Source organism: Notolabrus celidotus, chromosome 22 (assembly GCF_009762535.1).
Source record: "Notolabrus celidotus isolate fNotCel1 chromosome 22, fNotCel1.pri, whole genome shotgun sequence".
Classification (NCBI taxonomy): domain Eukaryota; kingdom Metazoa; phylum Chordata; class Actinopteri; order Labriformes; family Labridae; genus Notolabrus; species Notolabrus celidotus.
The window spans coordinates 22,373,575-22,387,953 of NC_048293.1; the positions used below are offsets into that span (position 1 = coordinate 22,373,575).

The 14,379-nt window shown below is 42.1% G+C and overlaps 1 protein-coding gene across 4 annotated transcripts; it reads right to left on the minus strand.

Moving 5' to 3' along the window:
- Positions 1-1,214: 1,214 nt before the first annotated feature.
- On the minus strand, positions 1,215-12,632 carry dglucy (D-glutamate cyclase). 4 transcript variants are annotated; one of them, XM_034675948.1, is made up of 15 exons: positions 12,524-12,632; positions 10,383-10,465; positions 6,687-6,840; positions 5,911-5,997; positions 5,672-5,822; positions 5,344-5,494; positions 5,076-5,198; positions 4,758-4,988; positions 4,254-4,371; positions 3,990-4,132; positions 3,764-3,863; positions 3,215-3,363; positions 2,979-3,098; positions 2,573-2,727; positions 1,215-2,086 (listed from the first exon to the last, which is right to left on the minus strand). In XM_034675948.1, exons 2-15 carry the CDS (start codon positions 10,456-10,458, stop codon positions 1,943-1,945), a joined length of 1,902 nt encoding a protein of 633 aa, XP_034531839.1. In that variant the 5' UTR covers positions 10,459-10,465; positions 12,524-12,632; the 3' UTR covers positions 1,215-1,942. The 4 variants fall into 4 exon arrangements, with proteins under 4 accessions (XP_034531839.1, XP_034531842.1, XP_034531840.1 ...); XM_034675951.1 differs by lacking the exon at positions 12,524-12,632 and adding an exon at positions 12,363-12,480; XM_034675949.1 differs by lacking the exon at positions 12,524-12,632 and adding an exon at positions 12,246-12,355.
- Between the last annotated feature and the right edge of the window lie 1,747 nt (positions 12,633-14,379).

Genomic DNA, 14,379 nt, shown 5'->3' on the forward strand with positions numbered 1-14,379 from the left:
TCGTGTCTGATTCTGCAGATGAGCTGTCAGTGTCTCCCCTCTCTGCTGCACAGAGCTGCCCTGTGCGCTCTCATCCTGACGGAGCTCAAATCTGTCTGAACTCAGAGGATGAGCTGGAAGAAGAGGGAGCAGAGTTTATTGTGGAGTTGATTCACTACAGATGTATGTCCAGCTTACTTCTTGGAGTGAGCACACAAAGAATAGAGCTGTTGTGTGAACAGTAAAGCCCGTATGTGCAGGAGTTTGACCCACAGACTGATTATTATGATAAAATAATCATGTCAAAGTGATATTAACTGACTTTATGGACAGATATCTCATTCTTTGGTCATCTGGAGGTGGAATTGTTGTCATGATGATGTTTGAGCAACTTCACTCGTTAATAATAACACCACCAACGCTCAGCAGGCAGTGAATATTTTGCTCTAACAGCTGTTTGTGTTGGTGCTTGTGAATAAGACGTTTTTCACATTGAAGAATAGCAAATGTATGCAATCAACCCTGACACACAGAGACACTACTTGCTCTGCAGCACTGTTTGTGGTGCATTTAACCCTTTGTGAATTAGAGGATTCCTTTCTTGCTCGTTGGCACAGATAAATACTTTCCTGAATTCAGCCCTGAGCCTCTTGATGATTTCTGCATGAGGAAATTAACCGGGGAGGAGAGGTTGGATCAATTGTCCTCGAACTGGAGGTGAATAAATCTCCCTCTGTGGACAAAAATCAATGAAACTTTAATGAACTCTAATTGGATAAATGTTTAATGTGTTTGTAACAACTTTAGTTTCACTGCAAAGGAAAGGAGATGAATTGCTCGGAAGTTGTGACTTTGATTTTAAGAGATTAAAAAGTGGGTGATGAAAAGCACGATATACTGTATCAGACTTCTAACAAGACTCCTGAACTCAAGATCTGAAAAGTGATGCTAACGTAGAAGTGCCTTAACCTGCTTTCTTTCTACTGACCAGCAGGGGGCGATAAAACTGGTGGCGTGAAGACGTCAGGTTGACATGCTTGGATCATTGACTCACTGATAGTTTGAAATAGGAAACATTTTAGGGTGAATTTCCATTTCATACATCTTCTTCCTTTGCATATACGCAACATTTTTCCCACTATTCAAGGCGCCAAATATCAGAATCTTGTCAAACTGCTGTAGAAAAACAACAACAAATCAATTAACAATCATATACATCAATAATGACACACATCTAAGATTGGAAGCATCATTATTTTATTGTAATTTCACCTCCATCTGTGCAAAATGATTTGATGTGGTTACAAAAATTAAATCAAAGCTTCATAAATCAGGAAATGTTTTAATGACAGGATAAATAGAATATTCAAACAACTAACAACAGCACTTTAATTGTGTTAATATAATCAAAATGTGCAACACACAGTCAGAGAAGCTAGTTATTATAGTCTGTTTCAGTCTGCTGGATTCTACTAGAGCAATGCCAAAATATATCCTACATATAAGATATTCAGACCACAATAGATTTGAAGCTGGGGATCAGGTTTGAATATCCTTCAATACACAAACATCTAATCTGTGTTTATGAGTCTTTACCATCACATTAGTGCAGTGACAAAAGGAGGAATCATCTTCACTACTGAGAAGTTAATTTAAAACTTTTAAGGCTTCATAATAGCACCAAAGCTCTGATATATTTAAAGAGAGCTGCTTTCATGAGAGGTGACTTTGTTTTGTCTCCAGGAGTCACAAAGAGAGCTGAAAGGTAACCAAGGCAGCGTCTAAAGTCACACTCACTCTCTCCTTTCATCCTGTTTTCCTCCCTCACTTCTTTATGGTGAGCTGAATGGAGAGGAAACACAACTTCACTAAGTGGCACATCGATTGTTTTCACGTCTGAATGACTTAAAATTCATGAGCACTCAGGTGTTTGTCCTTATCCGACACACTGACACACTGTGAATCAGCCTTGTGTGGCCTCCACCAGTCTTCTGATGATGTCAGAGTGCGTGGGGTGAAAGGTCAGACCGTCCACCTCCATTGCCAGGTTGCCGGTCTTCCCACTTCTTATCCCAAAGTCCATCAGAGTGGCGAGGATGGATTCCTCCTGAGGGACAGAGTTTCATAAACAGCGTCATAGCACCCTGTTTTATTTATGTCTCTGTATCTGCAGCCTGTTTTTATGTGCATGGTGTAATGCTCCTTTATGACTCCTTTATGATTCATATAAACTCCTGAGGGAAATCTCTCTCTCTCTCTGGGCCAACTGCTCCACTGAGCCACCAGCTCGTCTGTAACTGTCCCTGAGAGAAGGTCTGCTCGAGTGCTTTCTCTGCAGAATCTGAGTCTGAGCGTTAAAAATGATGCATACTATGTGTTAATCTGCTCTTCTGAATGTAACAAGCTTATAAAAACACCTGAATGTTGCTTCAGAATAAATGTACTTTCTTTTTTGGGAGATTTTTGGCAAATAACTTCAAATGCATGCACTTAAAGAGGCTAAAAGAGATGCACTTATTATCGAAGCGGTAGGATTATTGTGAGCAATTAAGAGGATTTGAGAAAGCAGAAGGAAGGAGGTCAGGAGTGTCACCTTGTCCACAGACGGCAGGTTAGCGATCCAGTCCTGCAGCTGGTCTTGAGAGGTTGTGAGTCCCAGTCCTTTCTTCAGGTACCTCTGATGAGAGGGGCAGGTGTGCAGCAGGTAGAGCCCACAGGCGACAGCATATCCTCCCCAGTTAGACACTCCTGCAAGAAGGAGGGAGCATGTTTATTTTCTTAAACATGGCAAAGAAAGCAGGATAGTGTTGACACCTCTTCAGTTTCATCTCTTCATCACTTCCACTCAGCATCTGTAACATAGACTGTATACTAAGATTTATGTCTACCACGAAATTAAGGAGCAAATTCACACGTGTAGCTCACCTGGGTAATTTTCAGGAAGTTCTGTGCAAGGAAGAAAAAATAAGGGTCTAATAAAAGTGTTTGTAAGTCCGTACCAGCAGTGATGGCATAGTCAGCAGGGACGTCACACGCAATGAGATCCCCTTTAGGCATCAGGTTCACCACCTTCTCTCTCACTTTACCCATCCCCAGCTCGTTCCCTCCATCGCCGACTCCTGCAGAGACACAGAGAGAAGCTTCAGTCCAGATGCAAAGTTTCAACCATGCAGTAATAAAATATAAAATAAGGACAGTGATGTTAAGACAGCTGATTGTAACGAGTGTTTCTTACCTGTGGTTGTGATTCCAGGTATGTTCTTTGCAGCGATGAACAGGTCATCGATGGGATCCACAAGATGTTTGATGTTGATTGCTCTCATGTTGTAGTAGTTTCCATCTGCAGCTCGTCCACTGCGCTCGATCGCCAACAGGTGGTCGTACCTGTTGTTACATGTGAAAGGAAAAGTCATGTTGGACTACAGAAATGAAGAGACACAAAGCAACTCAGTGGTTCCTTTGTATCAACCAATTCTGATGCATTCAAGGAAGTCAGGAAATTGAAACGCTGATCGAGCAGATATGTCACACGAGTGTAAATGTTTGATCTAGAACAGATTGTTAGCTGCTCTTCATGCAGATATCTGTTTATAGAGAGAAAGAAATCCTCCTTATGGGAGTTGAGGTGTCATTACGCTGGATTGTGCATGTACTGCCTGTTTTTGCTCTCCATACAGACTGTTTTTTTACTGCACATACCAAAGCCTGCTGATACATGACTGGTCAATACTAGCTGGACAACAAACCTACAACATAGTATGAGTCCAGGCCCACCTGAGCTTACCTGGGCTTGCTGGGGTCTCCATTGTGACACAGGAAGTCCAGTGCAGCATCTGGACCGCTGCCTTCGAATGTGACCAATGGGACCGCACTCTTCAGCACACCTGAGGTTATAACGTCAGAGTTTTTACATCACGTGGAAGCTGTCTCTTGAAAAAGTGAGATGCAGATTTAATATCAGGAGAAATCATGACATGTAATGAATTCTTTTATGTCTCAGTTTTTCTCACCTTTCCTCACGGCTTCATCGATGATGGCCTGGTTCATTTCCACGTCTCTCTTGTCTATCACCATCGTCACCTGTTTCCCGAGTGACATCAGCATGGTGGCGATGGCGATGGCTCCTGGAGGGCCGTCAGTCTCATCCGGAGGGCTTAAAGGCAGAGAACGAACATGAATGTTTGAATTTGAAGGTGCAGGTCAACCACAAGTCCAAAAGCTGTGTGTGGTAAGGTGTGGAGACAGCCGTGTGTGTGTGTGTGTGTGTTGATTACTTGTGCATGAAGTGTGTGGGGAATCCTGTTGTGATGGCAACAGAGGATGCATGTGAGAGCGCCAGACAGGAGCGCAGGAGTTCATCCTGCACGAACAAAGCTTTAATCCCTCGCTGACCTGGAGACGCAGAGAGACAAAGACAGGATCAGCTGCAGACGAGCTGATGCAGAGGTCGAGATAAAACAACAAAGATGACACCACGCATGAAGTCTCAAAAATCAAAGAGTCATAGAACAGTTAGATCTTCCTTCTTCTTAGTGCTGCACTTTTTACGGCTCTCTTCAGGTGCTTAATGACTGATTGAAGTTTCACATGGAAACTTTGCTGCATGCTTTGTGTTGAAAGCTGATGGAGAAATCTGCAGGAGGCATGATTTCATTAAGCTGCACCCTAAGCAATGATTGCATGAATTAGAAATCACTAAAGAGCTTCTGGACTGAAATTCTTGACTAAACTACATCCTCTTAAAAAAGAAGAACCTGAACCTGAAGACTCGTCGTTACCTGGATCTTCTCCGATGATCGTCTCCAGCTGTCTGATTTTCTCCACACTCCTCTTTGATGCCAAACTGTACCACAAGGGATGATCGGACATCAAAAAGCTGAGGGGGGTCATCTCAGGGTCTGAAGAGTCCACGCCGTCGCAGGTTAAAGGTTTGTGCGTAGACGTGGAGGAGTCAGGGATGTCGGTGAGGAACATGCAGCCCGGAGAGTGACTGAACGCCAGAGGAGGCTCTGAGGAAAGATGGATATAGAGAAGGTCAAGACCTTGAGAGCGTAGAGACGTGACATGATACAGAATGAACCAATCACGCCACTTACTGCTGCTCAGCACCGCCTCGATGGCCGTGACACCACAGGCCCAGAATACTGGGACGTCTCCAGGCTGCAGCTCCACTCCGTCCCCGTAGTGTGGAGAGGAGATGTCCGGTATACCCAGGAGAGCTTCACACACACACACACACACACACACACACACACACACACACACACACACACACACACACACACAGATAATAATAACATGTCACATACTAGAAATGTCTCACTAAGCTTATCATACACTGTGTGTGTGTGTGTGTATGTGTACCTGGATCTCCTATGTGCACAGGAGCTCCATGTGCCAGCGGGTTGAGGTGTGTGACCTCCACCACCGTGTCCAACATGGCAGCAGGAACAGGACGCATGGTGACCACTAGAGGGCAGCGAAACACTCCTGCAGGAACACAGGGGACTGAAGTCTGACACAAAAACACACAGAAAGGTTTCAATATGTGCCCTGATAATAAATAAATATTTAACTCACTCCCTTACTAACTCCTCACAACATATCTGAAGCGTCTCTATCATTCCTGCATGCTCACTACATTTGACATTCTGCTGCCCCGAGGGGACGATTGTAGTATTCTGTGTCGTACCCTGTACATGCTGACGTTTCTACCCTGCTCCACGTTCCTCACAGGGACTCCCGCCTCCTTCAGTCGGCCCTCAAAGCCGAAGCTGCAGCCCTGATAGAAACACACCATGCTGGACCAGAAGCCAGGATCAGCAGCCTGCTCGGACCCCGACCTGGAGGCAGATTAAAGAGACCGAACGTGACTCTTTCAAGCTTAACAAACTGTCTGTCCGTCGTGTCTGTCAGTGTTTATGAACGTACCCAGACTCAGGGCTGTATCCCTGCAGACTGGAGACAGTTTTCACCATCCGGCCCTCTTTGTACACACAGTACTGAGAGATATCCGTCCTATGGAGAGAAAGAGACACACAGACAGACATGTGTAAAGTCTGTAACGTTTAGAGACTGCAAGATTCTGCAACGCCTGAAAAAACGTGTATTTTTGCCCATTATTTTATATATTTATCTATTTGTTAAACCATCTATCCATCCCTTTTCTCCTCCTAGCTGAACTTGACTGGAAAACCTCCAGCAGGAGGCGTCCTAACGAGATGCCCTGATTTACCTCTAACCCATGCTTTTATTGTGAAGGAGTGGAAGCAGCAGTAGGAATAGTATTTGTTAATTTCATTGAGAAAATAAAAGATCAAACAGGGGATGTAAAATGATTTGAAAATGTAGTTTTCAAAACGTGTAGTCGGGGGTATTTTAAAAGCTGATTGAACTACCGTAGACCACCAGGTTCACGGTTGTGACTGACTGATCCCCGCTTTGAATATCACCTGGGAGGCTGAAATTAACAGTCTGTATCTCAAAGTTAAAATAAAGTGGAGCTGAGTTAAAGTGAAACCTGATGACTTTGTTTATCCTAAAGTGAATCATTCATCCCGAGGACGGAGCGTGAGAGGATTCACCTTTGGGCCTCTGAAACTGATCAGTGATCTTTTTAAAGGGAGAACATTTGTGCTGTTTGAAAGATTTATTGACAAAAGAACAAAGCAAGATGTCAGTGAGTGGTACGCCTGTGTGTGTTCTACCTGATGTTGGCATTTTTAGCGAGAGGCGGGCAGGAAGTCTCTCCTGGTTGGCTGCGGTAGAGGAGCGGTAAGGGGGCGGGGTTTTTGTGACAGAAAGCTTCAAAGTCGTCGGCCAGGTGAGCGGGCAGGATGACGACATTAGCCTGCTGATATCCTGAAACACACAAACACACACGATAACGTCAATACACCCGATCATTGTTATCATTTTTATGTAATCATACCCCAGACAGTGCAAAAAGAAGGACGACATTACAGATACATAAAAGTGAAGACAAAGGATTTACAGATGGGACATGTAAAAATGAAGTACCGTGATATTAATGAGGCAGACACCCTCTCCACTCTTAAGAGTAGGCTTAAAACTTTCCTTTTTGATAAAGCTTATAGTTAAAGCTGGCTCAGGCTTGGACCAGCTTTTGTTATGCTGCTATAGGCCTAGACTACCGGGGGAACTGGTGCACTAACACACTGGGATCCTAGCTCACCCCCTTCCCCCCAACCCCCTCATCACTTACTTTAACTCTGCCTGTCCCATTAAAGGTACTAACCATAGACCTTTGTGGAGTCCCTGAGCTCCATTGTCTCGTAGATTCCTCTGAGCTGCCGTAGACGTCCTCCTGCTGCAGACGTTCTGGACTCCAGCTGATACGAACGTGCTGGACTCCAGCGGCAACAGCTTCTACTACTCGTCTCATCACTATCACCTCTCTCTCTTACTCCCCTCTATCTGTCTTTCCAGACCCAACTCAGTCGAGGCATGATGGCTGTCTAACATGAGTCTGGTTCTGCCTGAGGTTTCTGCCTGTTAAAAGGAAGTTCTTCCTCACCACTGTAACTAGCTAAATACTGTGATGTTTAATGCTTATGATGGATTAAGGTGGGGTCAGACTGAGTCTTACCCTGTCTTGAAGTTGGGTCTCTGTTCATAATTTGACATAGAGTGGTCTAGACCTCCTATGTTTGTAAAAGCGTCCTGAGATAACGTTTGTTGTGATTTGGCGCTATACAAATAAAGATTGAATTGATTGATTGAGCCAACCGTGACAGCACGTGATCTAAAGTGAATTTAACTCCGCCCCCCTTAGGGACATTTCAGCTTTCATCCAAATATAAAAGGAGAACCAGGTAATTTAGCTGAGGCACTTCGTGAAATCTTTGCCATAAAGATCCATCTGAAGTGAGGACACACATCCAGCTTGAGGTCTCTAAGCAAGTTACCCTCGTGGAGCAGCTCATGCCGGGTCAAGACGACAGCTTGGAGAAATGATCCAAGTCCAGTAGAAGATTTAATCCAAGCACATTAACCCACAAAGATCCACGGATAATTCAAATCTGTGCTCTGCTCCAGTAGTCTGCGATCCATCTTGTCCTGAAAGAGCAGAGTTTGGATCCCTCTCTTCTTTCTAAGCCTCACCAAAGATGCTGCTTTCAGTGATCCAGATAATTTCGCTCTGCAAGAACCGAATCTTACGACTTCCAAAGCGGCTCTTCATCGTAACATTGTGGCTCACAAGAGCTGGCTTTTACACCAAACTCAGTGTGGATGCCATCTGATGCTACTGGGCTGCGTTCCTGCAGTGAAGTCCGGTATCAGGAACATGACAAGGTTACAGAAAACTGAATTCAATGGAAGTTGAAGGTTTGGATAATCATTTTTCAAGGTATGGTCCTCGTTAAAAGTTAATAAAGAGAGTAAAGCTGATTTTTAACGTTTTTGAAAACACTGTAAGAAGTTTAAAAACAAACAAACTTCCTAAATATATAAAAAAGAGGCTGAGCCATAATATGAAGCTTTTGAGACACGCTTTTTCACGACAGCTGGCTTCTCATGTTTCTTCCTTTTCCCTAAAAAAAGGCCGAGCTGTAACAAGCTGACTCAATCATGCGGCTACGACACAGCCCTCCAGGTAAGCCGCTCTTACCTTCAGCTAATCCAGACGTGGTTTTTATTCTGGGATCCTCTCGTCTGATCAACAACCTCAGCTCAGCAGGACTCAGAGATTTCAAACTATCCATCACAGATTACACGACTCTATGAGCGGCTCAGACTAGCATTAAGACCTCTTTCTCCTGGGTTAGTCTATACGAACTAAAGAGGCAGCCGAGGCGGACAGGTTGGTTTTTCTAGTTCGACTGCCTCAGTGGACACACCTGGGGAAGAGGAGTTTGTGTAATTTGGCCAAATCAAATACTCTGAAGTCCTCTTGACTGTTTCACGAGGGTTAATGTTCACGTGAAGAAGTCGTAGATGTGGTTAATCTTTGATATCTTTGAGTGGTTACAGAGTTATAAGACGGACAGAAGAAGCTCCCTTGTCTCACTATCATCTCTCTCTCTCTTCATCTCCCTCTATCCCTCTCTCCAACATGGTCTCAGCAGATGTGTGTCTAACATGAGTCTGGTCCTGCTGGAGGTTTCTGCCTGTTAAAGGAAGTTTGTCCTTGCCACTGTAACTTGCTAAATGCTGCAAAGTGCTCTGCTCATGGTGGATTAGGATGAGATCAGACTGAGGCAGTGTTGTAGTCGAGTCACCAAATCCGAGTCCGAGTCGAGTCCAAGTCACCAGAGAAAAATCTCATCTCTCGTGCATTATTATGATTTTATTTTAGTAAGCATTTTGATAGTTTGATGGTTTTCACCTGGATGGGCAGGTAAGATAGGAGGGGCGGACACAGGGAGAGGTGAATGTCTTTTTTTTTTTACCAGAAGACGTTAGAGCACAACTATCTTGTTTAATATGTCATCAGAGCATCTGCAGTTTTTCCTGGACATTTAAAAAGGGGCTGATCCTGTACGATCCGCTCTCCCCCAGCGCTGTGGCCGGTTCGATTTTCAGTTTTGATTTTAGTAAATTGACGAGGTCTAACTGCCACTGCAATGGGATTCTAATGAAATCCGGCCGGGGTGTCTGGAGATTAGTTTATGAATGAGGCCACAGCGCTGTGTGCCGTGCGTAAATGCGCGCCGCACTTCAGTTGATGAGGGGACGCGCTCAGAGATTCTGCTGCACTGGGATCACTGCCGGTGTCCAATAAACTCAGCCCAAACACTATCAGAATTCTAACTAACCAAACAACTTAATAACTTTGGTTTAGTTATTTTAGTCGCTTATATTAACATTATACTAACACAGTAAAGTGATGAACGGTCTCAGGAAACTTAAGCATCTCTCTCACTTTTCGGTTCATCATGGACAGATGTCTGTTAAAGTTTGAGCTGGTCTCTTTCCTTGATGGGTCTCTTAAATATCCAACATGTCCCTCGGCTCGCTCTGCATTTAATGTGAAATCTTTGAAAGAAAAATGCTCAGCTGGTAGCGTCTTTTAATCCTGGCAGACGTCACGTGAACGCGCAGGCAAGCAAACGCTCGTGCCAGCCCTCGCTCTGAACGGAATACAATGTGGGATTTTGTAATAGAAGAAGAAACAAAACAAACCTTCATGGTGTCCTGAAGCCCTCGAACACGCTCGCACACACTCCATGTTTTATGAAGCATGAATGAGACTTTGAACTGTGAGGACATGCCGACACGGAGTCCCTTCTTACCTCAGTTACTCTGCACTGTGACCGGGGTTTAAACCTGTTTTAAGGTCTCCCTAGAGTTCTGTCCATACTGTCCCTGATATGAAAACAAACAGCACCATAAACCAGGAGAGAATAGAGATGTACTGTAGCTGTGTAATAGGGTTTTACCTGAGTACATGGCAGAGTGAGAGACCCTCCCGAGGTGTCTGAGGGAGCGTCTGGCGGCTCCCACAGCGGTCTGCATGCCTCCGCTAAACATCGTCATAAAAACACAGAGAAGAGAAGTTATTATTTAAAATCTGAAATGTGTCTTTTTTTAATATTCAGATTTCTGATTACGCAGAGAGAAAGTATAATTTGAGGAATTTCTGAGGCAGAATGAGAAATAAGAGCAGTCATGAAAATTAAATTCAACTCTCTCCTCATACAAACGCTAACAGTGTTAATAACTGGTTGGATATATTTCTGTCACTGTTTGAGTGACTCTACTCTGAGATAATGGACCAGTTATTCTGGTTTGATCAACAGATATCCGTCTATAGCTGTACCTGTGTCAGGTGATACATAACAAAGAGCAGACATAGATGTTGTAGTTTACAGGCTGCCTGCAGGAGAGCACAGAGGAGCTGATTTTTCATGTTCAGTCTGCATTTTGCTCCAAACAAAGAAGAAAATAATAAGAACAACTAATTTTAGAGATGAATGAAGACCTCATTTTTAAAATGTTCTTTATTTTTCATAAAAACTAATGTTGGCTGATAAATTCTGATATTTAATGTGATTCAAACGTTCAAAAGTAGATTTTGCAACAATATAAATCAATCAATTAATCAAGCTTTATTTATAGAGCACCTTTCATACAAATCAAATGCAACCCAAAGTGCTTTACAGCGATTGAAAAGCAAGAAAAAAGCAGAAATGAAACAATGGCAAGACATATTAGAGGAAGATAATCATAATCATAATAATAATAATAATGAAGAAGAAGAAGAAGAAGAAGAAGAAGAAGAAGAAGAAGAAAAATAATAAGAATACAAATCAAAAATAAGAACAACATAAAATAAAATAGAGACTAATGCACACCAAAAATAAAGAAGAAAAATTAAGAAGAAAGAAAAATAGTTAAAATAACTGGATTTAAAAAGGTAAGGATAAGAGTTGAAAAATAAAACTAAGGCTAAAATTATCAATAAAACTGAGTAGATACATAAAAATAGAATAAGATAACAGATAAAATTACTAAAATAATAAAGCAACATTTCAAATCAATATTATAGTAAATATGCGAATGCAAAGACCGTTCTCTGCATCCAGTATATCCACGATAGACCAATATCAGTACTGTCAGATCGATATATGAGATTATTTTAGTCTCTGCTGTGTTCAAATCTAACATTACACAGTATAATGAAGTACCATGAGGCAATAAGAGGCAGTGTGAGTTGACATGAGGACAACATGTGACTCAGCCAAAGCTGTGTTGACTGTTTTTACTCTGCAGCACCTTCAGGATCACCTCCCCCCACCATTCCTTACATGCACAGAGATAAGTGCAAATATATGTCTTCACTAAAGCTGCTTGATTAAAAGTGCATACTAATATGTTGTGGTCATACTAGAGTAGACATGACATTTCAACAAACCTCCTCAGGTTTAAATCACTGTTAGGAGATTGTTCTTGCACATGCATAATGCATTTCTGCAGCACAGTTGTAAGGGAATGATAACTGTTATAATGTTATTATTTCAGGTGATTTGTCCTTTTAAATGTCAGAAAACTTCTCCATGATAGTCAGATTTAAGAAACAGGTTCCCATTAAAGTTGTAGCTATCCCATTAAGAGGGCAAAGTGGTTATGAGCTTTTATCTGAAGGAATATTTTTTAACTTTTAGGAGATTTTTCCTCCAAAGAAAAGTGAAACTACTTTAACTTTTATGGACACTAGTGGACAGACAGATATTACGGTACTCTACAAGCGCATTAATATATTAATCATATCAGGAATGACGTGATAATAACGCATGACTTACGTACTGGGAGGCCTTTATAGTCTTTTTAATGTAGATAACATTTGATAATATGTGAGTTTCATCCACAGCCTGAGGTTTCACCTTTGTTTGTCCCTTCCGGGCACCCATACACCTTACCGTAACACCAGGAATAGACGCGCACCAAATTTTCAACAGCGGCTGGATCGATTCCGCTCAACTCAAATAACCTGCTGCTGCTGTGGCTCCACAGTCAGAGGTAAACTGTGACAAACTAGCTCTTATCTCGTCCTTATGTACTGGTTTTAATAATATCTTACCTCACAGGGTGTTACTGTCTCAATATAAGAGAGTTATGGAGGCTCTGTATGCTAACAGTCAGTTTTATTTGTTTTCCTTTTGACTTGTTTACGGTTGTAGCACCAACAGTCACCGCCACAGCGCCACCTACCGGACGGGAGTATGAAGACGACTGTTTAAAGATAAGATAAGATATACTTTATTTGTCCCCCATTGGGGGAAATTCTTTTGTTACAGCAGCTTACAACATGGGACAGGGGAATACAACAATGTACTAACATAGATAAAAAATATAATCACAATAATAATAGCAATGACAAAGGTAAAATAGAATAGAATGAAATAAAATAAAATACAATAAAATACAATAAAATACAATAAAATACAATAAAATACAATAAAGTAAAATGAAATAAAATATGGCAACTATTACAGATATATATATACTATGTACACTTCTATCTGATAAATAGATAAGTTAAGTTATTGCACGATAAAAAATGCACCAGGTTGAAGAGAGTGTTTTAGCAAAAAATATCTGATGTAGCTTGTTTTTGCTCTAAATCAGTCATAGAATGAGATAAACACATACAGAAATAAAATAGGTTTAATTTAGTTTAGTTCAGTTTAGTTTATTATTCATCGTATCGTGCACCATAAAGGTGCCCAGCCATAGACTGTAAATAAAAATGGACAGTGTTGCTCCGCCTCTTGGCGCAGCCATTGTGCAGCCAGAGCCTGTGAAGCCACTGTAACGAGCACCGCCCTACAGCGTAGCGTCACAAGACGCTGTGTGTCCTGTGAATTTTCACTCTACGGCGGCTGTGAATCAAAGGAAACCCGGAAGTAAAACCCCGTTTTTTAAACTCTAATAACTAACGAAAAAGAAACTTTTCAGGAAAAAGAGGCCTTGGACACAAAACAGTCAAATAATAACTACATATCACCACAGCATACGGATGTGAGAAACATTCGTATGACGTTTATTTATTTTTTAAAGTTTGACTGCTCACCCATTCAAATGAATGTGGGAGACAGATTTTTTGACCTATACTGCAGCCAGCCACCAGGGGGCAGACCCTCTGCTGAAAGCTTCACCACCAGCCGAGCCGGATGCACCCCTGGTTAAAGATGATAAATAAGTATGTTTTTTAAATACACCTCCCTCTGTTTGATCTTAAAGCTGCTGTTGGTCGTCGTGATATAAACATCAGTTCAGAGAGAGATTTCAAATGTCAACACTACCCCTCCCCTCTCTGCTCCCGTAACCCCGTCCCCAAAAAGATTGTTGTGCGCGATCTATGAGGAAGAAGTGGCTTCCCAGCCAATCAGGGTGGCGTAGTAGGGGGAGCAGTTCTGATTGGTCCGTGATAACGGGAACGGGAGAAATGATAACATTGCTTGATACAAAGGCGTTGGAAAACACAGAGATTTCGCCATAATCTCAAATTACTTCACTTACAGATGAGTGCCGATGGGTATTATGACTTTTTCTCCAAACAGCAGAAAAAAAGTACAGTTTTTTTTTACCATTCCTACCAACAGCAGCTTTAATTTGAGATACTATAAAGTTCCCTGTAAACACCTGTGTTTCTCTTTTTATGACATTGTTCCAACCCTCTGATGCAACCTTGCGTGTTGTTCCAGGCAGCTGACCTTTATTCTGTGTTATTGAATTCTTAGAATATACTCCAACATGTCCTCATCTGAATCTCTGTTTGTCTGCTTGTAACATTCACACCTACCTCATCATGTGCCAGCAGAGATGGTGAGAGATAAACACTCAGTTATCAGCTTCAAAAACACCTGCATGCTCAAACAAACAGAACACTGTTACATCAGTTGAATCATATGTCCACAAAGTCAAATTTCTCCA

Excerpts from the sequence above, each read along its gene's own strand:
- dglucy (XM_034675948.1), bottom strand. The coding sequence starts at position 10,458 with ATGCAGACCGCTGTGGGAGCCGCCAGACGCTCCCTCAGACACCTCGGG. Across the intron at positions 6,841-10,382 it reads TCACTCTGCCATGTACTCAG|GATATCAGCAGGCTAATGTC; the intron begins GTAAAACCCTAT and ends TGTGTGTTTCAG. Across the intron at positions 3,364-3,763 it reads GGAGACCCCAGCAAGCCCAG|GTACGACCACCTGTTGGCGA; the intron begins GTAAGCTCAGGT and ends ATGTAACAACAG.